The sequence below is a fragment of the Meles meles genome, chromosome 16, assembly GCF_922984935.1.
Source record: "Meles meles chromosome 16, mMelMel3.1 paternal haplotype, whole genome shotgun sequence".
NCBI classification, from domain to species: Eukaryota; Metazoa; Chordata; class Mammalia; order Carnivora; family Mustelidae; genus Meles; species Meles meles.
Window position 1 is genome coordinate 25,510,261 of NC_060081.1, and position 21,589 is coordinate 25,531,849.

Genomic DNA, 21,589 nt, shown 5'->3' on the forward strand with positions numbered 1-21,589 from the left:
TTTTAAAGAATTGCTGGTGTGATGATACTATAGTTATGATTTTTAAATCTTATTTTCAAATTAGTTGCTGAAATACTCATGGGTGAAATGATATGTCTAGAAGTTGTTTCAAAATAACCTGGTGTGGGGGTGGAGAAGAATAAAGTGAATGGAGGTATTGATTAGCCTTGAGTAGATTAACTGTTAAAGCTAGTGATGAGGGTTCATTATACTATTTTCTCTATTCTTGCACTGGTTGAAATTTGGCATAATAAAATTTTAGGAATTTCTTTTATGTATAATTAAGAAATTCAGAGATTAGGTTAGATTGGGTTGGTTTGGAAATTTATCAAGCCACTAAATCAATCTACTGAATCTGTTGTATAAGATCAAATCTTTTAGGTGAAAACAAGATTTGGTAGTACTCAAATTGAAGAGAAGAAACATTAAAAATTTAGAGCAAGAATAAGAAATATAATATACATTTCTTAGAAAAAATTATAATTTTGAGAATTCTGACTTGCCTGAATCTGACAAAGATCTTTTCATAAAATGTGAAGCTATGGACTGAGGATCGTTAGATAAACTTTAAGGCTCGTGGGCTCATCCAAAACACTCATTTTAATGTTGGCAAGGCCCAGATGAGTTTAAGCGACATATCAAAGCTTTGACTCTTCCCCCACATGCCTATTAATACTAAGTAAATGTTTTTGTATGTCATTTTCCTAATATAACTCTAAGCATTTTTCTATATTAGTATGCCTTTTGTAATAATTATTTTTAATGGTTGCTTAATATTTCATGGAATAAATATAGTATACTTATTCATTCTCTTGTAACATGGCATTCATATTATTTCCAAATCTTTATTTCTATGAAAGACACTGCTACTCTTCGTAGATGACACAATACTTTATGTGGAAAACCCAAAAGACTCCACCTCCAAATGACCAGAACTCATACAGCAATTCAGGAATGTGGCAGGATACAAAATCAATGCACAGAAATCAGTTGCTTTCTTATACACTAACAATGTAACTGTAGAAAGAGAAATTAGAGAATTGATTCCATTTACAATAGCATTGGTACCTTGAAATAAACCTAAACAAAGAGGTAAAAGATCTATACTCTAAAAACTACAGAACACTCATAAAAGAAATTGAAGAAGACACAAAAAGATGGAAAAACATTCCATGCTCATGGATCGGATGAATACACATTGTTAAAATGTCTATGCTTCCCAGAGCAATCTATACTTTCAACACCATCCCGCTCAAAATACCAACAGCATTTTTTGAAGTGCTGGAACAAACAATCCTAAATGTGTATGGACCAGAAAATACGCCGAATCACTAAGGAAATGTTGGGGGGGAAAAAAAACCACACAAAAAAACAAAACCCAAAGCTGGGGGCATCATGTTGCCTGATTTCAAGCTATATTACAAAGCTGTGATCACCAAGACAGGATGGTACTGGCACAAAAACAGACACATAGACCAATGGAACAGAATAGAGAGCCCAGATATGGACCCTCAACTCTACAGTCAAACAATCTTCAACAAAGCAGAAAAAAATATCCAATGGAAAAAAGACAGTCTCTTCAATAAAGGGTGCTGGGGAAATTGGACAGCTATATACAGAAGAATGAAACCCGACCATTCTGTTACACCATACACAAAGATAAACTCAAAATGGAAGAAAGACCTCAGTGTGAGATAGAATCCACCAAAATCCTGGAGGAGAACATAGGCAGTAACTTCTTTGACATCAGCCACAACAACTTCTTTCAAAAAATGTCTCCAAACTCAAGAGAAACAAAAGCAAAAATGAATTTTGGGACTTCATCAAGATAAAAAACTTCTGCACAGCAAAGGAAACAGCCAACAAAACAAAGAGGCACCCCATGGAATGGGAGAAGATATTTGCAAATGACTCTACAAAGGGCTGATATCCAAGAACTATAAAGAACTTCTTAAACTCAACTTCCAAAAAACAAATAATCAAGTCAGAAAATGGGCAGAAGACATGAACAGACACTTCTCAAAAGAAGATATACAAATGGCTAACAGACACATGAAAAAATGTTCATCATCATTAGCTACCAGGGAAATTTAAATCAAACCCACATTGAGATACCATCTCACATCAGTTAGAATGGCAAAAATTGACAAGGCAAGAAACAACAAATGTTGGAGAGATTGTGAAGAAAGGGGAACCATCTTACACTGTTGGTGGGAATGCAAGTTGGTACAGCCACTTTGGAAAACAATGGGGAACTTCTTCAAAAAATTAAAAATAGAGCTACCCTATAACCCAGCAACTGCAGTACTGGGTATTTACCCCAAAGATACAGATGTAGTGAAAAGAAGGGCATATGCACCCCAGTGTTCCTAGTAGCAATGTCCCCGATAGCCAAAATGTAGAAAGAGCCGAGATGCCCTTCAACAGATGAATAGATAAAGAAGATATGGTCCATATATATAATGGAATATTACTCAGCCATCAGAAAGGATGAATACCCAAGTTTTGCATCAACATGGATGGGACTGGAGGAGATAATGCTGAGTGAAATAAGTCAAACAGAGAAAGTCAATTATCATATGTTTCACTTATTTTTGGAACATAAGGAATAGCATGGAGGACATTAGGAGAAGGAAGGGAAAAATGAAGCGGGGGAAATCCAAGGGGGAGACGAATCATGAGAGACTATGGACTCTGAGAAACAAACTGAAGGTTTTAGAGGGCAGGGAGGGTGGGGGAATGGGTTAACCTGGTGATGGGTATTAAGGAGGGCACATATTGCATGGAGCACTCAGTGTTATACGCAAACAATGAATCATGGAACACTACATCAAAAACTAATGATGTACTGTATGGTGACTAACACAACAATAATTTTAAAAAGACAATGTTATGAACATATTTATATTTACAACATCATTATGGTTAAGATTTCCATAAAAATCATATCTGATTTTTTCAGAAGATAAACCTTCTAATGGAAGCATTTTCATATTTTGGAAATCTGTTAAGGGGCAAAATAAAGTTAGATTCTCCACTTTCCCTATGGATCCAGGTCACAGAGTAGTCAAGAGTGATAGGATGTAGAGAAGCGTTGAAAACTATTTTGAGGATTGTTTTGGGCAAAACAAGGTTTATATTGGTAGGGAGAGAAAAAATTTTTTAAAATATTTTATTTATTTATTTGAGACAGAGCACACATAAGTGGGGTGATGGGCAGAGGGAGAGGGAGAAGCAGACTCCTGACCAAGTGTGGAGCCCCTCCTGAGGCTCGATCCCAGGACCCCGAGATCATGACCTGAGGCGAAGTCAGGCCATTAATCGACTGAGCCACCCAGACAGCTAAGAAAAAAAATTTAACTAGAATTATACTCTACCTGTTGAAAAGCTTTTTCTGCTTGACGTTCAGCATCGATAACTTGTCTCTCAAGCTGCTGCATCTGTAAAGTGAGGAAAAACAGAGAAAATATAAAAGTTCATATTTCACTTAGGAAAATGACTTAAAAATCTTGCAATGCCATCAAATTCTTTCAGGCTATTTAAAGTAGTTTAAAGAATATGAATTACATACAACCTATTACATTAAAGGCTCTTTCAGTGCATATTTAAAAATTGATCAAATAACATACCAAAGGTTTCATACTTTTAGTACAATAGAATATATACTACATGAGTACTCCTCCATAGAATTTTCTTCATGGAACTATTAAACTACTGGTCAACACATATTAAGAACTGTAATTTAAATCTAAGAAAAGAGTAAGACCTCAAATGTCATATTTGATTAATTGATCAAAAAGTCACAATGATATCAGAAAGTGGTGTATTCTCATAAGCTCCATAGTTGGTATATTTAAATCAAAACTCTGGGTAGTTTTAATTCTTATTATACATTGTAGTAGAGTACAGAAGAGACTCTTAACACATATGTGCACGTCCACAAACTCGTTGGGCACAAAGAATCAAAAAATATCTCGCTTTTTTTTTAAAGTTCTATAGAGAATAAAAAGTTTGGAGATCTAAAGTAAAATGCTAAAATGATGATTATAAGTAAAATAAAGAAAAGCCTTAAAAAGGATCTGATGTAAGTTAACATAAGAGATGTGTACCAGGTACTGAATACACAATTGTGATGTAAACCCCAATTTTAAATTCCTTTTTCTGGGTGTTGAAATGTGTGTGTGTGTGTGTGGTTTTTTTTTTCTTTTACCTGTGTGTGTGTGTGTGTGTGTGTGTGTGTGTGTGTGTATGTTTGTTTTTTACCAGTATGGCGCTTGGGAGCATTGACTCTGTTTTATAACTATGTGACCAATTACCATTCAACAGAGGTAACAACCATGATCACCATCACCTTCGCCCGCCAAACAGAAAAGATTTATTAAACATTTCAGGAGTACAGTGCATGGATGTTAATGACAGTAGCCACGTTGACTGTATCAGCCTTGCAGAATCCAAGATGAACATTACTGGGCTGTGCTGAAAGAGACTTGGACCAAACTGTGACAAAGAGCCCTACAGTACTAAAGACAAGAGATTATTTAATAATTTTTAAAAAAGACACGTGGTTACGGATGAGGACAACTTACAGTTAAGTCTGTGAAAGGCATGGCGACAACTACAACTGGTTCTTTCTTGTACGTCCACTACATTTGCTGCCATTGACAAAAAAGTACCAGTTGTCTGCTAGGGCTTTATCTGCACTTTTCCACCTGGGCCACCCTATAAATGGCGACCTTCCATACCTGACTGTGGAAGGAGAAACTGTCAAGTACAGAGTTTGAAAGACAGCCTTCTCGGCAAGTCTGAGAAGTGTGCAGATCGAAGTGCACAGATTTGGAAGTGATCCGAAGACATTCAGCTGGCACTCGGCCTCAAATAAGCTGGAGTTCTTCTAGAAAATGCAGAGGATTCTGAAGGAAGAGTTGTATTTAATACAAAACCATTTGCACATCTTACTCAAGGGACAATGTGTAATAGTCCTCAGCAAGTAGTAGAAGGCTGCTGTTCAGGTATGGCTCTTACTCTTAATGGACCAGCTCCCAGAAAGATGATAGTAATGATGCATGGTGTGCACTGGCTCAGGGCATTCATTATTTCAACAGTACACTGGTTTTCTTACCTCCAAATGGTTCAGAAAATGACTGAAGGCTGAGGGATAATAGAATTGTGCCGTGTAAAAGCACCTGAAATGTGGATCCACTTGAAGTGTGAAAAAATTGAGATATGTAAGTGTAAAAATACACTCTTAACTCAATAATACATATATTATTTGAAAACCTACTATGAAAAGTATAAGCGATCTCAGTAATTTTTTATATTGCCTCACATTGAAATATTCTCAATGTGTTGCAATAAATATAAAATTATTTTTCATTTTATCAATTTGCTTAATAGAAAATCTTAAAGTACAAATGTGTCTCATATTATATCTCTATTGGATAACAAAAGTGTAAAATATTCCATTGTCACCATATATGGCAATTTAACTGCCTGTCCACACAGAAGCATGTTTTAAGATCGTTTATTGAAGGGATCTAGCTTCTAGAAGAGGTTTCAAATATTTGGGTATACAAATAAATATTTCCCAAGTGTATTTTCTGGACCCCATATCATCTTTAATTTTTGTGAAAATATTTCAAATGTTTAATAAGCCAGGACTGTTGTCTAAAATATTTTTATTGAGTTACTATATAGGTTATGGCACTATGTAGAAGCCGTTGGGACAAGCACTGTCTCCTGTGTAGGATATTCTTTAAACCAAAAAGCCAACTGGCAGGCACACGCCAACATTGTATTCTTCCTCTACTGGCAATATGCTGATAATTATCACCTCTACCACTCACCTCTCACCTCTATTGTAACTACTTATGTTATTAGGGGAAATTTTGCTTGTGGAGCCTTAGTCTCACTTTTGAATATTGTTGAGATTGCCAGGAAAATCCACAAACAAGTGGCTGATCTGTAAAATTCTGCTGGTGAAAAAAAAAAAAAAAGAATACTGACACACCTATTCCAGGGGCCAAAATCCAGAACATTGACACCACCAAATGCTGACAAGGACATGGAGAAACAGGAACTTTCATTCATTGCTCATGGGAATGCAAAATGGCACAGCAACTTTGGAAGACAGTTTGGCAGTTTCTTATAAAACTAAATATACTCTTACCATATGATCTAGCAGTCGTGCTCTTGGATATTTATACAAAGGAGTTGAAAATTTATGTCAACACAAAACTGTGCATACAGATGTTCACATTAGCTCTATTCATAACTGCCAAAACTTGGAAGCAATCAAGATGTCCTTCAGTAGGTGAATGGATAAATAAACCATGGTACATCCAGACAGTGACCTATTATTTGGCACTAAAAGGAAATGGGCCATGAAGCCATGAAAAGACATGGAGAAAACTTAAACGCATATTATTAAGTGAAAGAAGCCAGTTTGAAAAGACTGCATATTGTATGATTCCAGCTGAGGTGGGGGATAAACAGGGCACAGAAGTTTTTCAGAGCAGTGAAAATACTCTGTATGATACCATAATGATGGATACATATCACTATACCTTTGTCCAAATCCATGGAATGTACACCAAGAGTCAAACTATGGACTTTGGGTTTTTATAATGTGTCAATGTAGGTTCATCAATTGTAACAAATTTACCACTCTGGTGGGGAATGTTGGTAATGAGGGAGGTTATGCATGTGTAGGAGCTGGGAATATATGAGAGATTTCTGTACCACCCCACTTTTTTGTGAACCCTAAACTACTCTAAAAAATAAAGTCTTAAAAAAGACTGAATAGTTTCTTAAGAGGATTGCTATGGTCTGCAGGTTTGTGCCCCTCTCCTCCAAATTCACACTGGAATCTTAACACCCAGTGTGATGGTGATTAAGTCCTGAGGGTGGGACTCTCATGAATGGGATTAGTGCTTTTATTTATTTTTTTAAAGATTTTTATTTATTTATTGGACAGAGAGAGAGATCACAAGTAGGCAGAGAGAGAGGGGAAGCAGGCTCCCCGCCGAGTAGAGAGCCCGATGCGGGACTCGATCCCAGGATCCTGAGACCATGACCCGAGCTGAAGGCAGAGGCTTAACCCACTGAGCCACCCAGGTGCTCTGGATTAGTGCTTTTATAATAGAGATCCCACCGAGCTCCCTAGCCTCTTCTGCCAAGTGAAAATACAAGAAGTCTAAGACCCAGAACCTGACCTTGCTGGCCCCCTAATCTCAGACTTCCAGCCCACAGAATTGTGAGAAATAAATTTCTATTGTTCATAAGCTACGTGGTTTGTCACATTTTGTTATAGCGGCACAAATGGACCACGACAGAAATTGGCACTGAGAGTGAGTGCTGCTGTAACAAATACCTAAAAATGTGGAAGTGACTTTGAAATTGAGTAATCGATAGAAGCTTGAAGAATTTTGGGGTCTGTGATACGAAAAAACCTATATTCCCATGAACAGACCATTTGAAGCAATTCTGGTGAGAACTCAGAAGGCAAATGGGAAAGAAAGCTATAGAGAAAGCCCCAGTCTTCTTAGAGAATACCTAAGTGGTTGTGAGCAGAGTGTTAGTCGAAATGTGATGGATGGTAAAGGACATTCTAATGAAGTCTCAGATGGAAATGAGGAACATGTTATTGGAGGAAAGGTGATCCTCGTTACAAAGCAGCAAACAGCTTTACTGAATTAGATTCTCCTCTTGGGGTTTTGTGGAAGGCAGAACTTGTGAGCGACAACACTGGACATTTGGCTGAGGAAATTTCTAAGCCAAGTGTTGAAGGAGCGGCTTAATTCTTCTTGAAAGCTTATAGTAAAATGCGAGAAGAGAAATGATTTAAAGATAGATTGTTAATCAAAGAGGAAGTAGAACCTAAAAATCTGGATACTTTTCAGCATGTCCATATTGGAAGAAACGGGAAAGCTTGTTCAGGAGAGGACAGGGTGTGGCCAAACCACCTTTTGATTAAGGGGTCAGTATAGGTTTGAGCATGGGTTTGAGAGTTAGGTAGCAACCGAAGAAGGAAAAGTCTGTGTGAACTGAAGAGGAAGGAATGAGTCTAGCTGCTGGACTTGGATTTCACAGGATGGGATCTTAGAGCCATGGCTGTGATATTGGGCTATTCTTCAAGACAAAGAAGAAGGACCCCAGCTCATCAGAGCTGCTTTTCAGTTTCACAGGCCAGGGCGGGGCATTTCTTGAGTTTCTACAGGCTATACAACCTCTACCCAAACCCAAGTTGTGCCGCCCAAAGCCATGGGGGGCCAACTCCTACCCCGGAGAGTCATGGAAGCATGGGGCTACCTCCATCTAGATTTGGAATGTTGAAGCCACCCAGAGCTGTGGGTGTACAACCCAAACACAGTGCCACCTCTGGGGCAAGGCCACCAGAGAGCCCCAACCTGGGCAATTCCCAATTAAGCCATGGGAGTGAGGCCACCCCTGGGATCCCAGACTGGTAGAACCATCACAATGCAACTTCAACCCAAGAGAGCTGCCCTGCAAAGTCATAAGGCTGCAAATGGCCCTGAGGGTCCAGAAGGTGAGATTCCTGCTTCCTTTTACCCCCCTCCCGAGTTAGTCCAGAAGGTAGGACCTCCATCCCAGAGACCTGAACATCTAGTTAAAGAAAATTATTCTCAAACCTTAAGACTTAACGTTAGTTGCCTTGTGGGGCTTTGAACTTGCTTAGGAATTGTTACCCCTTGTTTTTCTCCTATTTCTTCCTTTTGGAATGAAAATATCTATCCTATGTCTGTCCCACCATTGTATTTTAGAAACTCATAATTTGTTTGATTTCACAGATTCACAGCTGGCAGGGATTTCCTCAGAATGAATCATACCTTGAGTCTCATCCATAACTGATTTAGATGAGACTCCACACCTTATAGACTTTTACAGCTGTTGGAATAGAATGAATGTATTTTGTTTGAGAGAAAGTCATGATTTGGGAGGCCAGGGATGGAATGAATGCTATGGTCTAAATGTTTGTGTCCCCCTGAAAATTCACATGTTGGAATCCTAACACCCACTGTGGTGGGGTTAGGAGGAGAGGTATTTGGGAGGTGATGAGGTCATGAGGGGGTCCCTCATGAATGGGATCAGTGCCCTTACCAAAGAGATCCCACATCGCTCCCTAGCCCCTTCCACTATGTGAAGATACAGTGAGAAGTCTGCAACTCTGAAGAGAACCCTCACCTGACTTAGCTGACACCCTGATCTTAGATCTCCAACCTCCAGAACTCCGATAAACTTCTGTTGTTTAGAAGTTACACAGTCTAAGGGCACCTGCGTGGCTCAGCTGGTTGAGCGACAGCCTTCAGCTCAGGTCATGATCCCGGACTTCCAGGATCAAGTCCCCCCGCATCGGGCTCCCAGCTCCTTGGGGAGTCTGCTTCTCCCTCTGACCTTCTCCTCTCTCATGCTCTCTCTCACTCATTCTCTCTCAAATAAATAAATGAAATCTTAAAAAAAAAAAAGAAGTTACACAGTCTATAACATTTAGTTATAGCAGAACAAACAAAGATAAGGACTATACAAATATCTGGTCAGATTTCTCTTTCTGAAGTTTGGTTTCTAGTGTTAACAAAGCAGAAGCCTTGTGTCTTTGCCTCACTGTTACATACCCTAATGCAGGTCTTTATATGCAATATAATATTCAATATATTATACATTATTGGATGAAATTACATCTGTAAAGCACTATGCATATATAAATAGGATAGTATTTTTACTGCTGCCAAATAATGTTTCTTCCACTCCTATGGCATTGACTCTCTTCCTTCTACTATTTTCCCAACTACATTGCAAGTTTCTTGAAGACAGACTTCATGTGTGAGGACCCTTTGTATCTTCCTTAACACCTTGTACATACCAGCCATACAGTTCAAATTTTAAAAGCTTGGTAGCAAGCAATCATTAAAAAAAAAAAATAGTTCCATTATAAAAAGCACCACACCTAACACACACACACACACACACACACACACTTTCACAACACTTGGGATATAAGGTTATAGATAAATGGGCTAAATGTGCTGGAAGAAAACATTATGTTTACGACTTTGAATACAAGTTAAATAAAGACCTATTCAAAAAGTCATTTTTTCCTTTTTTTTTTTCTAAAGATTTTATTTATTTATTTGACAGAGAGAGAGATCACAAGTAGGCAGAGAGGCAGGCAGAGAGAGAGGAGGAAGCAGGCTCCCCGCGGAGCAGAGAGCCCGATGCGGGGCTCAATCCCAGGACCCTGAGATCATGACCTGAGCCGAAGGCAGGTCATTGAGCCACCCAGGCGCCCCCATTTTTTCCTTTTTAATAAAAAAAAGTATAGGGCACCTGGTGGCACAGTTGGTTAAGCATCTGACTCTTGGTTTTGGCTCAGGTCGTGATCTTGGGGTTGTGGAATCAAGCCCCCTGTTGGGCTCTGCGCTCAGTGTGGAGTTTGGGATTCTCTCTCCCTTACCCTCTGCTCCTCCCCCTCCACTCTCTTTCTAAAATAAATAAATAAATAAATAGATTAATTAATTAATAGTAGGCACCATCAGGAATCCCTGATATTTTTTAAAAAGCTTTTATTTTATTTATGCGAGAGAGGGAGAGCACTAGAGAGGGAGAGGGAGAGAGCAAGCACGAGAGGGGGGCAGAGGGAGAGGGAGAAGCAAACTCCTCACTGAGCAGGGACCCCAATGTGGGGCTCAATCCCAGGGTCCTGGAATCATGACCCAAGCTGAAGGCAACTGAGCCACCCAGGCACCCCAATAAAAAAAAATCTTTAAAAAAAAAAAAGTAGCCTTTGAAATATCAATGTAGAGAAAAGTGGAAAGTGTACTGATGTTAGAAGCAAGAAGACTGAATCAGAATCCAGATTCCACTACTTATGAGCAATGTAATGATGGGTGAGTCATTTAACTTCTCTGAGTTTCCATTCCTCATTTGTAAAAGAGATTAACATTTATCTCACAGTATTGACATGAAGATTAAACAGGAGCATGTCTATCATTGTATCTAAGACTTAATGGATGTTCAATGGATATTTACACAGCAGCGTATTTCTATCATATACATGCATTAGTTTTATGAAGAACTTTAAGTTAGCAAGGTTTAGTTTAAAATGAACAGAGTAGATTCAAGAGATCTGGTTTCTAATTCTTACTCTACTATTCAACAGCTTGACACTGCACTTTAAAATTCCTTTTTTTTTAAAGATTTTTATTTATTTGACAGAGAGAGAGATCACAAGTAAGCAGAGAGGCAGACAGAGAGAGGGGGGAAACAGGCTCCCTGCTGAGCAGAGAGCCTGATGTGGGGCTTCATCCCAGGACCCTGAGATCACGACCTGAGCCGAAGGCAGAGGCTTAACCCACTGAGCCACCCAGGCACCCTGCACTTTAAAATTCTTATGTATAAAATAGGGATAATATAACTGCTCTACCTACCTTACAGGAAATTGTGAGAATAAAAATAAGAAAACATGTCAAAGTGATGGGAAAAAGCTGTTGGTATTTCCTTTATTAAAAATACGTGGTAATGATTACAGTGTTATACTTTTTCCCCAAGATTTTATTTATTTGACAGGGAGAGAGCACAAGCAGGGGGAGCCGCAGAGGGAGAGGGAGAAGCAGGCTCCCCACTGAGCAGGCAGCCTGATGCAGGACTCAATCCCAGGACACTGGGATCATGACCTCAATCAAAGGTAGAAGCTTAACTGACTAAGCCACCCAGGAGCCCCTGCAGTGTTATAATCTGAATGATAAAAATAAAAGCCACAAATGTCCCCAAACAGAATTGTCTAAATATATAAGTACAATATATATAAATATATAAGTACAATACAGTCATTAAAATGTACACAGATGGATGAAATAATATGCTTAGAATTTGCTTCAATATAAAGTAAGAAAGGAGAAGTGGATCAGGGTATAGATGAAACAGGGTTGGTCCTGAGGTTAATAATCATTAATGCTGGGCAATGTGTATATGGGGATCCATTATAATATTCTGCTTACTTTTGTATGTTTGAAAATTTTTCTAACAAAAATTTTAATATAAGTAACATACTGAAAGATACCTGTAAATGATATGTAGTATAAATAATACATGCAAATGTATGCTAATTAGGCCATTGGAGACCTTTGCGAGGTCAGCTGTACTGGAGGGAAGCAAGGACATATGCTGGAATGCAAGAGTCTGAGTGAATTAAAGTAACTAGTTAGGCTTAGATAGCCACCAAACAGGGCCACCACCAATTCCTTCCCTCCGTATATGCACATGCCACTTTTCCCACCGAGAGGTGAGATCCATTGTTCCTCCTTTTGACTCTGGGATGACTTTGTGACTTGCTGTGACCCACAGAATGCAGTGAAAGGACACAGTCCCATTTTGGGTATAGATTTCAAAACTATTTTTTCTTTTTATGAAAACACACCCATATTACGAATTAGAAGTTGTTGCAAAGTCATGGCAGACTAAGAAGTTGTTGAGGGCTAAATTATTCTCCAAAGTGAAAGATCTCCTTCAGTTACATTAAACATCCTACCCAAAAACGTGATTTCAGCAATCCACCCTAATCCAGCCCATCCCCCACCCCACCTCAGGCTTTCTAAGGGTAATTTTGAAATAATGATGGACAAATTACTAGTTCTCTCTCTAGGACAAGATAGGATAATTGAAATCTTTCTGGTTGCCTGACATGTTTCCATTCTATGGCTTCTAATGGATCTATACAACATTTACCATCTCCTAGTATCCATCAAAGCTGAATGATGACCTAAATTACTAGAGCTTAATTCAATGTTTAAACTGAAGGTGCCATTGTTTCTAAAGACTGTTCTCTAAAGAAGAGTCAGTGCTGGCCATCCTAACAGTTTTGGCACTTGCTGTTTTTGATGCTCAGCTCTCATTGCTACGGGTTTCCCATCTTTCCCTCACCAACCCCCCCCCCCACCACAATGTTGCCCTATATAGTTATATATATATTTTTTGAATATTGCCAACTCCCTAACGTTTCCTTTCCCTAACCACATTCAGTTTTCAAGTTCTATCATTACAATATAAAGTATGTGTAATGGCCTTTCTTTTCTTTTTTAAGATTTTATTTATTTATTTTAGAGAGCGTGAGAGTGTGAGTAAGCGTGAGCAGCTGCAGGAGCAGGGGTGTGGTGGGAGAGAAGGAGAGAAATCCCCAAGCATACTCTGTGCTGAGCATGGAGCCCAATGCACGGTTCCATCTCACAACCCTGATATCATGACCCAAACCAAAACCAAGTGTTGGATGCTTAACTGACTGAACCACCCAGGTGCCACTCTGGCCTTTCTTTTTAAAAGGAGTTAAGGATAACCACATAATAGAAATTCAGTCTATAGCTTCCAAAGCATCACAGGGTGGGGAAAAAAGCATGGAACAGGGAAGATAAAGAAAACTTCAACAACAAGGTGTGTAGAAACAGACTGCATTTATTATGATTTCAGGTATATTTAAAGAGAATATTTCACTAGTCAGATAAAGACATAAGTCTTTCTATATTGTATTTAAAAGGGCATACTTAAAAAGTGATGCTAAGAGATTGAAAAGTATTCCAAGTAAGTGCTACCTAAAAGCAATATCAAAATCAGACAAAAGAGACTTTAATGCAAAAAGTTTTATTAGCAAAAGAGTGTTGATAATTATAAATGGGCAATTCATAATTATAAATGGAACATGTAACAGTCCTGATCCTGAATGCACCTAACTTCAAACTACATAACCCAGAACATTTGATTCTTTTTGATATATCCTGAAAACTCAAAATAGATTATTTTGTTTGGATGGTGATTTCCATAGAAATACCCTATTATAATACAAAGATTTCCTCTCAAAAGGCTATACAAGTCCATTTACTTCATAATTCGATTTAACTTTTCTTTTGTTTTTATGTTTATCCAAGTCACAAATGCACATAAAGTACCAACTAGTTCCATAAGATTTGTTAATAAAAATTATTACCTTCTTTTAGGCAATTCTCTCAATATTTTGCTTTCATGTTCTAAATAACATGCTTCCTTTTTGTTGACTTTTTTTTTTTTAGTTTAGTGAATTCCTACTAACTTCCTTTATGGAGAATGAGGAATTAGCTCTTTGATCTCACCATCAACAAAGATATACTCTTCCAATATGTTTCTCTCTTCCCTTTGATTAATTCACTATTTGGTATTAGTATTACTGTGACTATGTATGATACTCAGAGATGAACCACATAGTAAACTATGGTTACTTTTTTCCATGCTACATAACTTTTCCCCCTACAGTTAAATGTCTTGTTCTTTTTTTTAATCCAGCTTTCTATGAACTCATCAATAATTCAACTCCACATTGAATCATCTCTCAAGATGTTCATTCACACCTGATTTTCTACCAGTTTCATCTTCTTGAAGCCACTTCCAGAGCTTCTGACCTGTACCCATCTGAACTGCCAGCCCTCTTGCCAGGATACAGCTGTCTTCTTGGGAAGACCCTTCCACTTTTCCCCGCATTGGAGCTCCAGTTTCCTGTATCTTTTGCCTTCCTCTCTTTCATTCCTTCGTCCTTTTAATGGAACACATCCTTTTGAAGATTCTTCAAGAAGGTTACATGGGAACTTTCAAGTCTTAAAAATCCATTCTAATTCCTAATTGTTTGCATATAACCTGTTTGGGCTTTTTTTGGTCCCCTCTGAAAGCTTGCAGAATCTTTTCTTTGGTCTACAGTAAACTTTCATGATGACGTGCTTTTGGATGAAGCTATTTTTATCTATTGTGTTAGGTATTTGGCTGACCTTCCAATCGAGAATCTTGTGTCCTTCAATTCTGGGAAATTTTCGTGGTTTGTTTCTTTGCTTTTGTCTACTCCAGACCTCCTACCATCCTGGTCTTGGACATGCTGGGCTAGTCCCCTAAATTTCGAATCTTTTCTCTCCTGTCTTCCATCCTTTTAACATTATTCTCTACTTCCCAGGTATTTATCTTAAGTTTATATTCCAACCCTTCTATTAAGTTTACTATTTCTTCTACCATTTAAAAAAAGATTTTATTTATTTATTTGAGAGAGAGAGAAAGAGCGAGCACACAAGCTGGGGAGGGGGCAGAGGGAGAGGGAGAAGTAGACCCCCACTGAGCAGGGAGCCTGATGTGGGGCTCGATCCCAGGAGTCCGGGATCTTGGCTTCAGCCAAAGGCAGATACTTAACCAACTGAGCTACCCAGGCGCCCCTCTTCTACCATGTTTTTAATTTTCAAGAGTTCTTAGTCATTCTCCGATATTCCTTGTTTCAAGAAGGTAATATCTTTTCTCTCTAGGAATGTTAAATGATAGGATTTGGGGCACCTGGGTGGCTCAGTGGGTTAAAGCCTATGCTTTCGGCTCAGGTCATGATCCCAGGGTCCTGGGATGGAGTCCCGCATCGGGCTCTCTGCTCAGCAGGAGGCGTTCTTCCCTTCCTCTCTCTCTCTCTGCCTGCCTCTCTGCCTACTTGTGATCTCTGTCAAATAAATAAATAAAATCTTTAAAAATAAATAAATAAAAATAAATGATAGAATTTTGCTTCTTCTGTTTTCTTTCTTTTTCCCTGCATAGGCAATATTGTGTTTTTTTTTTTAATATTTTATTTATTTGACAGAGAGAAATCACAACTAGGCAGAGAGGCAGGCAGAGAGAGAGGAGGAAGCAGGCTCCCCGTGGAGCAGAGAGCCCGATGTGGGGCTCGATCCCAGGACCCTGGGATCATGACTTGAGCCGAAGGCAGAGACTTTAACCCATTGAGCCACCCAGGTGCCCCCGCAATATTGTGTTTTGTTTTCTTTTGTTTTGTTTTGTTTTCTGTTTGTTCTTTATCTTTCCTCAGATGTCTGGTCATTCAAGAGATGCCTACTTAGGTTTAATGTTCAGGAACTAAAAAGCTGTCCAGATGCTTTAGCAAATATGTGGGGCTTGTTGACCATGAACTTTAACATTAGATGATCTGGCTGGGCTTTCTGTTGGGGAACCACTGATTGTCAGCATTATTTCCTCTTTCCTCCTGGGCTGATGAGATTTGCCAGAGACTTTCAGTCTTCCCCATTGGATAAATATTTGGCTGCCGGCATCTTAAGAGCCACGTCAGAGAGGAAGGTTGGAAATGGGGAGATAAGCTCACCATTAAATGTGCATATATTCATTTAATCCTCTCGGTTTTGTTTGTTTTTTTTAAGGTTTTATTTATTTATTTGACAGACAGAGACCACAAGTAGGCAGAGAGGCAGGCAGAGAAAGAGGGGGAAGCGGGTTCCCTGCTGAGCAGAGAGCCCAATGCAGGGCTCGATCCCAGGCCCCTGGGCTGAAGGCAGAGGCCTTAAACCACTGAGACACCCAGGCGCCCCTAAATCCCCTTGTTTTTGATAAAGTAGACAGTATAGTCGAAGAATAAGGATTGGAGGGTCCTGGGTTTCTCCCGAGAGTTAATATCCTCACAGAATCTTGTAAAGACCTAGAGCAGGAGTGAAGGGGGCAGGATGAAAATAGTGGGTATTAATGGAAAATATGTAGCACTTAGAGTCAAGGAACTCCGTGAAATCTTGTTACTTATCCCCATGTGCCAAACGTCCAGCAGCTAAGCATTTATTTCTTGTTGAAAATGGAAATGTTCTTCTCTTACAAAACTGAATAAATTATTTGGAGGGCACCAGTCCAACAACTGTGGCATTTATGGGTTCATGGTGTAATAGGCAGCCCCCCCCCAACTCACTCTAAAACAAAGATTGACAGTTGACCAGCATTGACTATTTACACACAATTGCTGGTCAACTTTTCAGATGCCCTATTCTAAAATATGAAGGGACCACCAAAAATTATCAGAGATTTGAGAAAAGTTTACAACCTAAAACAAACAAACAGACATAAAAGTGGGCAATTATCTCAGAGGAAAGAAAAATAATTCAGAGAATAGAAGAGAACTTAAAAAAAAATTCTAGTTAGTGTTTAAGAACCAGAAACTTTCCACTACATTATTTCATAGCCATACCATAGGACAAAAATGTTATGCTCATCATGAAGATCAGGAAGCTGATGTTCGGAATGAGTATGCCTTGTATAAGCTTATGCTCCCAGCCAGTGACATGGCTGGGATTTGAGTCTTCATGGTCCGATTCCCTAGTGGTCTTTTAGTTGAACCACAGCTGCATTGGTATTTATAAACTCCACAGAGTGTATAGTTACACAGAACCATATGAAAACAAGTTCCCAATACATGAGGCCACAAAATTCTTAGTTGGAAAGCATTCATCTTTATTTCTATCCCATGTATGCTATTCTTTTAGCCTACATATCTTTTCTTGGGAATTTAAAGTGATATTAACATTTGTAGGAGGAAGAATTTTATGGGCTCAGCACACTTCCGCCGTAGGAGGAAGAATTTTAAATTGCATGTTCTCATGGAACATATCACAGAACGAAGCACAGGGACAGAGGTATGACTAAGGCTAAATTTGGAATTTGAGATTCTAATGTAATTCTACCACTACATAGTAAATAAACTAAGAAGTGTCCCCCCAGATTCTGCATGTAGTCTTTACGTATATAACATTGGCTGAGGCAGGGGTACTGAATACCACATAACAGAAATTCAATAAATGTATATTGAATAAATAAATGAATGGATGAAAGTTTCAACTTTTTCCAAAAAAATTATTTAAAAGCAAGGATAAACTTGACAAAAGAAAATCACGGCATTTTCACATCTGTATTATAGATCATGAATACTGAGAACTTCACATTGCATAAAGTAAATATACACTAAGTATGCCCAACAAAGTTTAGAACACTTTAATATGAGTTTAAACATAAGGGTACTAGGAAAGGCAATACTTTGATTTTTGAGTGATTGTTTTTATACTCACTCAAGCTGGAAAATAACTTTACAAAATACAAAAAAAAAACAAAACAATGTGGGAAATAGTCAAGTAAGCTTTTACTTTCACAATATATAATGTAAATCTCGGGTCAAGTCCACAACCAGTCCCTACCAAGTCTCTAAAAGAAAGTTGAAATAATCTGCTGCCCTACGTCAGTCTTTGGACAAAACCAGGTATTTTTACAAACAAGCTACTTACACAGTAACAAAATAAAGTAGCAAATTCTAAACCTAGTGCTTTGATTTACTACCATAAAAGTGCCCTCTGTAGCCACAGTCAACATAGCATCAAGTGGCAAAAGGCAATACGCCATTGACCTTGGATGCTAACACCACCACATTTAATACTTGATGTTCTAAGCACTATATACAAATAAATTTGGTGGAGTTTTTTGCACTGTATTATGTATTTCTTTTTTTTAACTTCAAGCTTTTATAAATTCCAGTTAGTTAACATAGAGAGCAATATTTGTTTCAGATAAGAATTTAGTGATTCATCACTTAGGTACAACAACCACTGCTCATCACAAGTGCCCTCCTTAACACCCACCACCCCTTTAGCCCATCCCTCACCCATCTGCCCCTCTCACAACCCTCAGATTGGTTTCTATGGTTAAGAAACTTATGGTTTGCTTTCCTCTCTCTCTTTTTTTCCCTTTTCCCTTTGTTCATCTGTTTTTTTTCTTAATCCACATATGAGTGAAATCATATGGTATTTGTCTTTCTCTAACTGCTTGATTTCATTTACCATTATACCCTCTAGGTACATTCACATCATTGCAAATGGCAAGATTTCATTCTTTATGATGGCTGAGTAATATTCCTCTATGTGTGTGTGTGTGTGTGTACAGATTGGTTACTTTAAGGCCTTCACACTCACTGATATGGCCAGCAATTTCCCATCAAGTATCTCTTCCTGATTTTCCCCAACAGAACCCATGAAAGATTCTATCACCATTTTTATTTATTTTGTTATAATAAATAATATCTTCAGTCAGTTACCCAAGAACTGATATTTAAATCAGCTTCCCAAGTCTCAATGACAGTGTATGTGTAATTCCTGTCAGGTACTGAGAAATATTAGGTCAGGCAACAGAGTGATTGAGGGGTTGTGTAATTTAAACAGGGTGGTCATGGGCGCCTGGGTAGTTAAGAGACTGCCTTCAGCTCAGGTCATGATCCCGGAGTCCTTGGATCGAGTCCCATATCGGGCTCCCAGCCCCATAGGGAGTCTGCTTCTCCCTCTGATTTTCTCTCTTCGCCTGTTCTCTCTCTCTCTCTCTCAAATAAATAAATAAAATCTTTAGAAAAAAAATAAATAGGGTGGTCATAATGTTGTACTAGACCGTTATATAAAGGCAAATATTATGCCATCAGGGACTCTTCATTCCTGTGAGAGAATCCTAGACCACATCAGGGGATCATATTCACAGAGGAAGGTCAAGTGGCAGGAAATCCCAGACAGTGATACTATATCAGGTAACCGAGACTTTACTTCACACGGGTCATGCTGATGCCCAAAGGAAAATTCTTCATATTTTCATCTTTTTTTTTTTTTTCACTAAAAACCTACCCCATAGGAAACAGCATTCATTTCAACTTAAAAAAAACTTTCCCCTTTCCCTCCGTGATTCAGAACACTAACTAGTAATACTGTAAAGTAGGAAAACTACTTAAATCTCAGCTTCCCTGAAGAGTTTATATTTGGCATACTACAGATATTTCCAACACCATTCCTTAAATTCCTCTAAAGACCTCTCCCACTTATAGCAGTATTTGCCCAAGACTTCAATAAGGCCTTTTTCTTCACAAGCTTCAATATTCAAAGTTACTTGGAAATTGCGATGGAAAAAAAAAAAAATGAAGTAAAAATAGTTCTTTTTTAAAAATCTCATTTATTCTCCTATTTCATCTCTAAAAAATTAAGGATAATTAATTGAAATCCATCTTTAATTATCAAAACACTCTGAGATCATCTCATGTATTTTTTTCTAAAAAAATTTGAGAAATATGTCTCTTATTAATTCATAATTACATTTAAGTCATCTCCTTGTACATTTAACAAGTGTGTGTCTTTAAAAAGGTACAGGAAAATAATGAGTTCCTTCTATGTGCCTGGTACTCTTAGCTGCAACACAAAAAGTATGAAAGATCAAAGGTTTAATGCCCATTCTTTTATTCATTAGCTGCATGATATTGGGCATACTACTCAAATACTCTTAATCTTAATGTCAGCATCCTGACATTCAGTATTAATAATAGTTCCCTCACAGGGTTAATGTAGGGTTTAAATCAGCTAATGGTTGTTGTAGCAAAGGCTTAGGAACCATAGTTGGCACCTAGTGTTAGTTGCCTATAGCCAGTGCCAATAAAACAGAACTAAGAACCAGAACTGTTGCAGGAAAGAAAAATTGGCCAGAATTCCTGGCAAAGAGCTGAAGAATCAAATTAGTATTCTCTCAAGAATCTTCAGCCTTGGGCCTGCATCCATTTGCGGGGAAGGTCTGGAGAACTATCCGGGAGAAGCCTTGGGGCAGACTGGTCCTAACACAAAACCAAAGGTTATGGATGGGACCAGACTGGCCTCTGGAATGCAACATTTGACTCAAGTTGGCATGCAGAAGCAATGCAATAGGGTTTTCTTCAAAAATATGTAGTGCTATGTAAATTGTTATTACTACGTACATACACACACAGATACCTAACACACACACAGATACCTGCCCTCGAGCAGAGATGGATTTAAATGTTGCATAGCTGAGGAGAAGACAGAATAGATGAATGGCCAAGTATATCAGAGAAAGCAAGGAATGTGGTAATAAAACAATTTTGGAAAAGCCATAGAGGTGATGGCTAAGCAGTCAGGCTCTAAAAGCAGAATGCTCAGTTTCAGTTCTTGTCTCCATCACTCACTCTTTAGCATAAACCTGGGCAAGTTAAAGAACTTTTATGTGCCTAAGTTTCTTCTTGGGGAAAAAAGAGTAATATTAGAACCTACCTCATAGGGTTGTTATAAGAATTAAAAAGTCAATATGGATAAAGCACCTTATATGTTATATAAATATCTAATATATTTCTATACATATTATTTACAACATATAGCTAGATTTGTGTGTGTATGTGTGTGTATTAACTTTTTTATATCTATAAAACACTAACAATGAATATATAAAGAAGATTGCCTGGCACATAATAAGCATCAGTTTCCCAATCTGTAAAATGGGAAAACAAAATGTCTTACTTCAGAACTTATTATAAGAACTAAATAAATTATATCTATAAAGTGCTTAGCTCATAATAAATCAACAAATATTTGGTATTTTTATTAGAACATGGGTGGGTACCAAAAATAATTTTAATCCAGGGAAAAATATTTCGTAATGGAACATAACAGAAAATATCATGAAAAACATTATTCTCATTTTAGTGTTGAATATATTTACTGGAAAACCATGAGTAACTTGGCATACTTGTCCACTTTCCACTGTATAAAACACATCTGAATAATTCCATCTCTTAGCTCTTTCACAGGATCTACATCACAGATCAAAAAAATACAGAAGAAAATGAAGGAGGAGGAAAGAAACCACAACTACAATAGCAATTTCTTTTTAAAGATTTTATTTATTTCTTTGGCAGAGAGAGAGAGAGAGAGAGAGACCATGCTTGCACAAGCTGGGGAGCAAC

General features: G+C 38.1%; 2 protein-coding genes across 4 annotated transcripts in view; one reads left to right on the forward strand and one right to left on the reverse strand.

The window, feature by feature from the left end:
* The window catches only part of PLEKHH2 (pleckstrin homology, MyTH4 and FERM domain containing H2), a 113,554-nt gene that overhangs the window by 81,484 nt on the left and 10,481 nt on the right, over positions 1-21,589 (reverse strand). For all 3 annotated transcript variants that reach the window (XM_045980248.1, XM_045980249.1, XM_045980247.1), the window contains exon 3: positions 3,378-3,440. In XM_045980248.1, coding sequence (XP_045836204.1) covers positions 3,378-3,440 — 63 coding nt within the window. The remainder of the gene's footprint in view (positions 1-3,377; positions 3,441-21,589) is intronic.
* On the forward strand, positions 4,102-5,145 carry C1GALT1C1L (C1GALT1 specific chaperone 1 like). The gene is given in 7 exon segments (XM_045981624.1): positions 4,102-4,112; positions 4,327-4,451; positions 4,454-4,496; positions 4,498-4,543; positions 4,545-4,773; positions 4,776-5,084; positions 5,087-5,145. Coding segments are annotated over 7 exon segments (822 nt in total).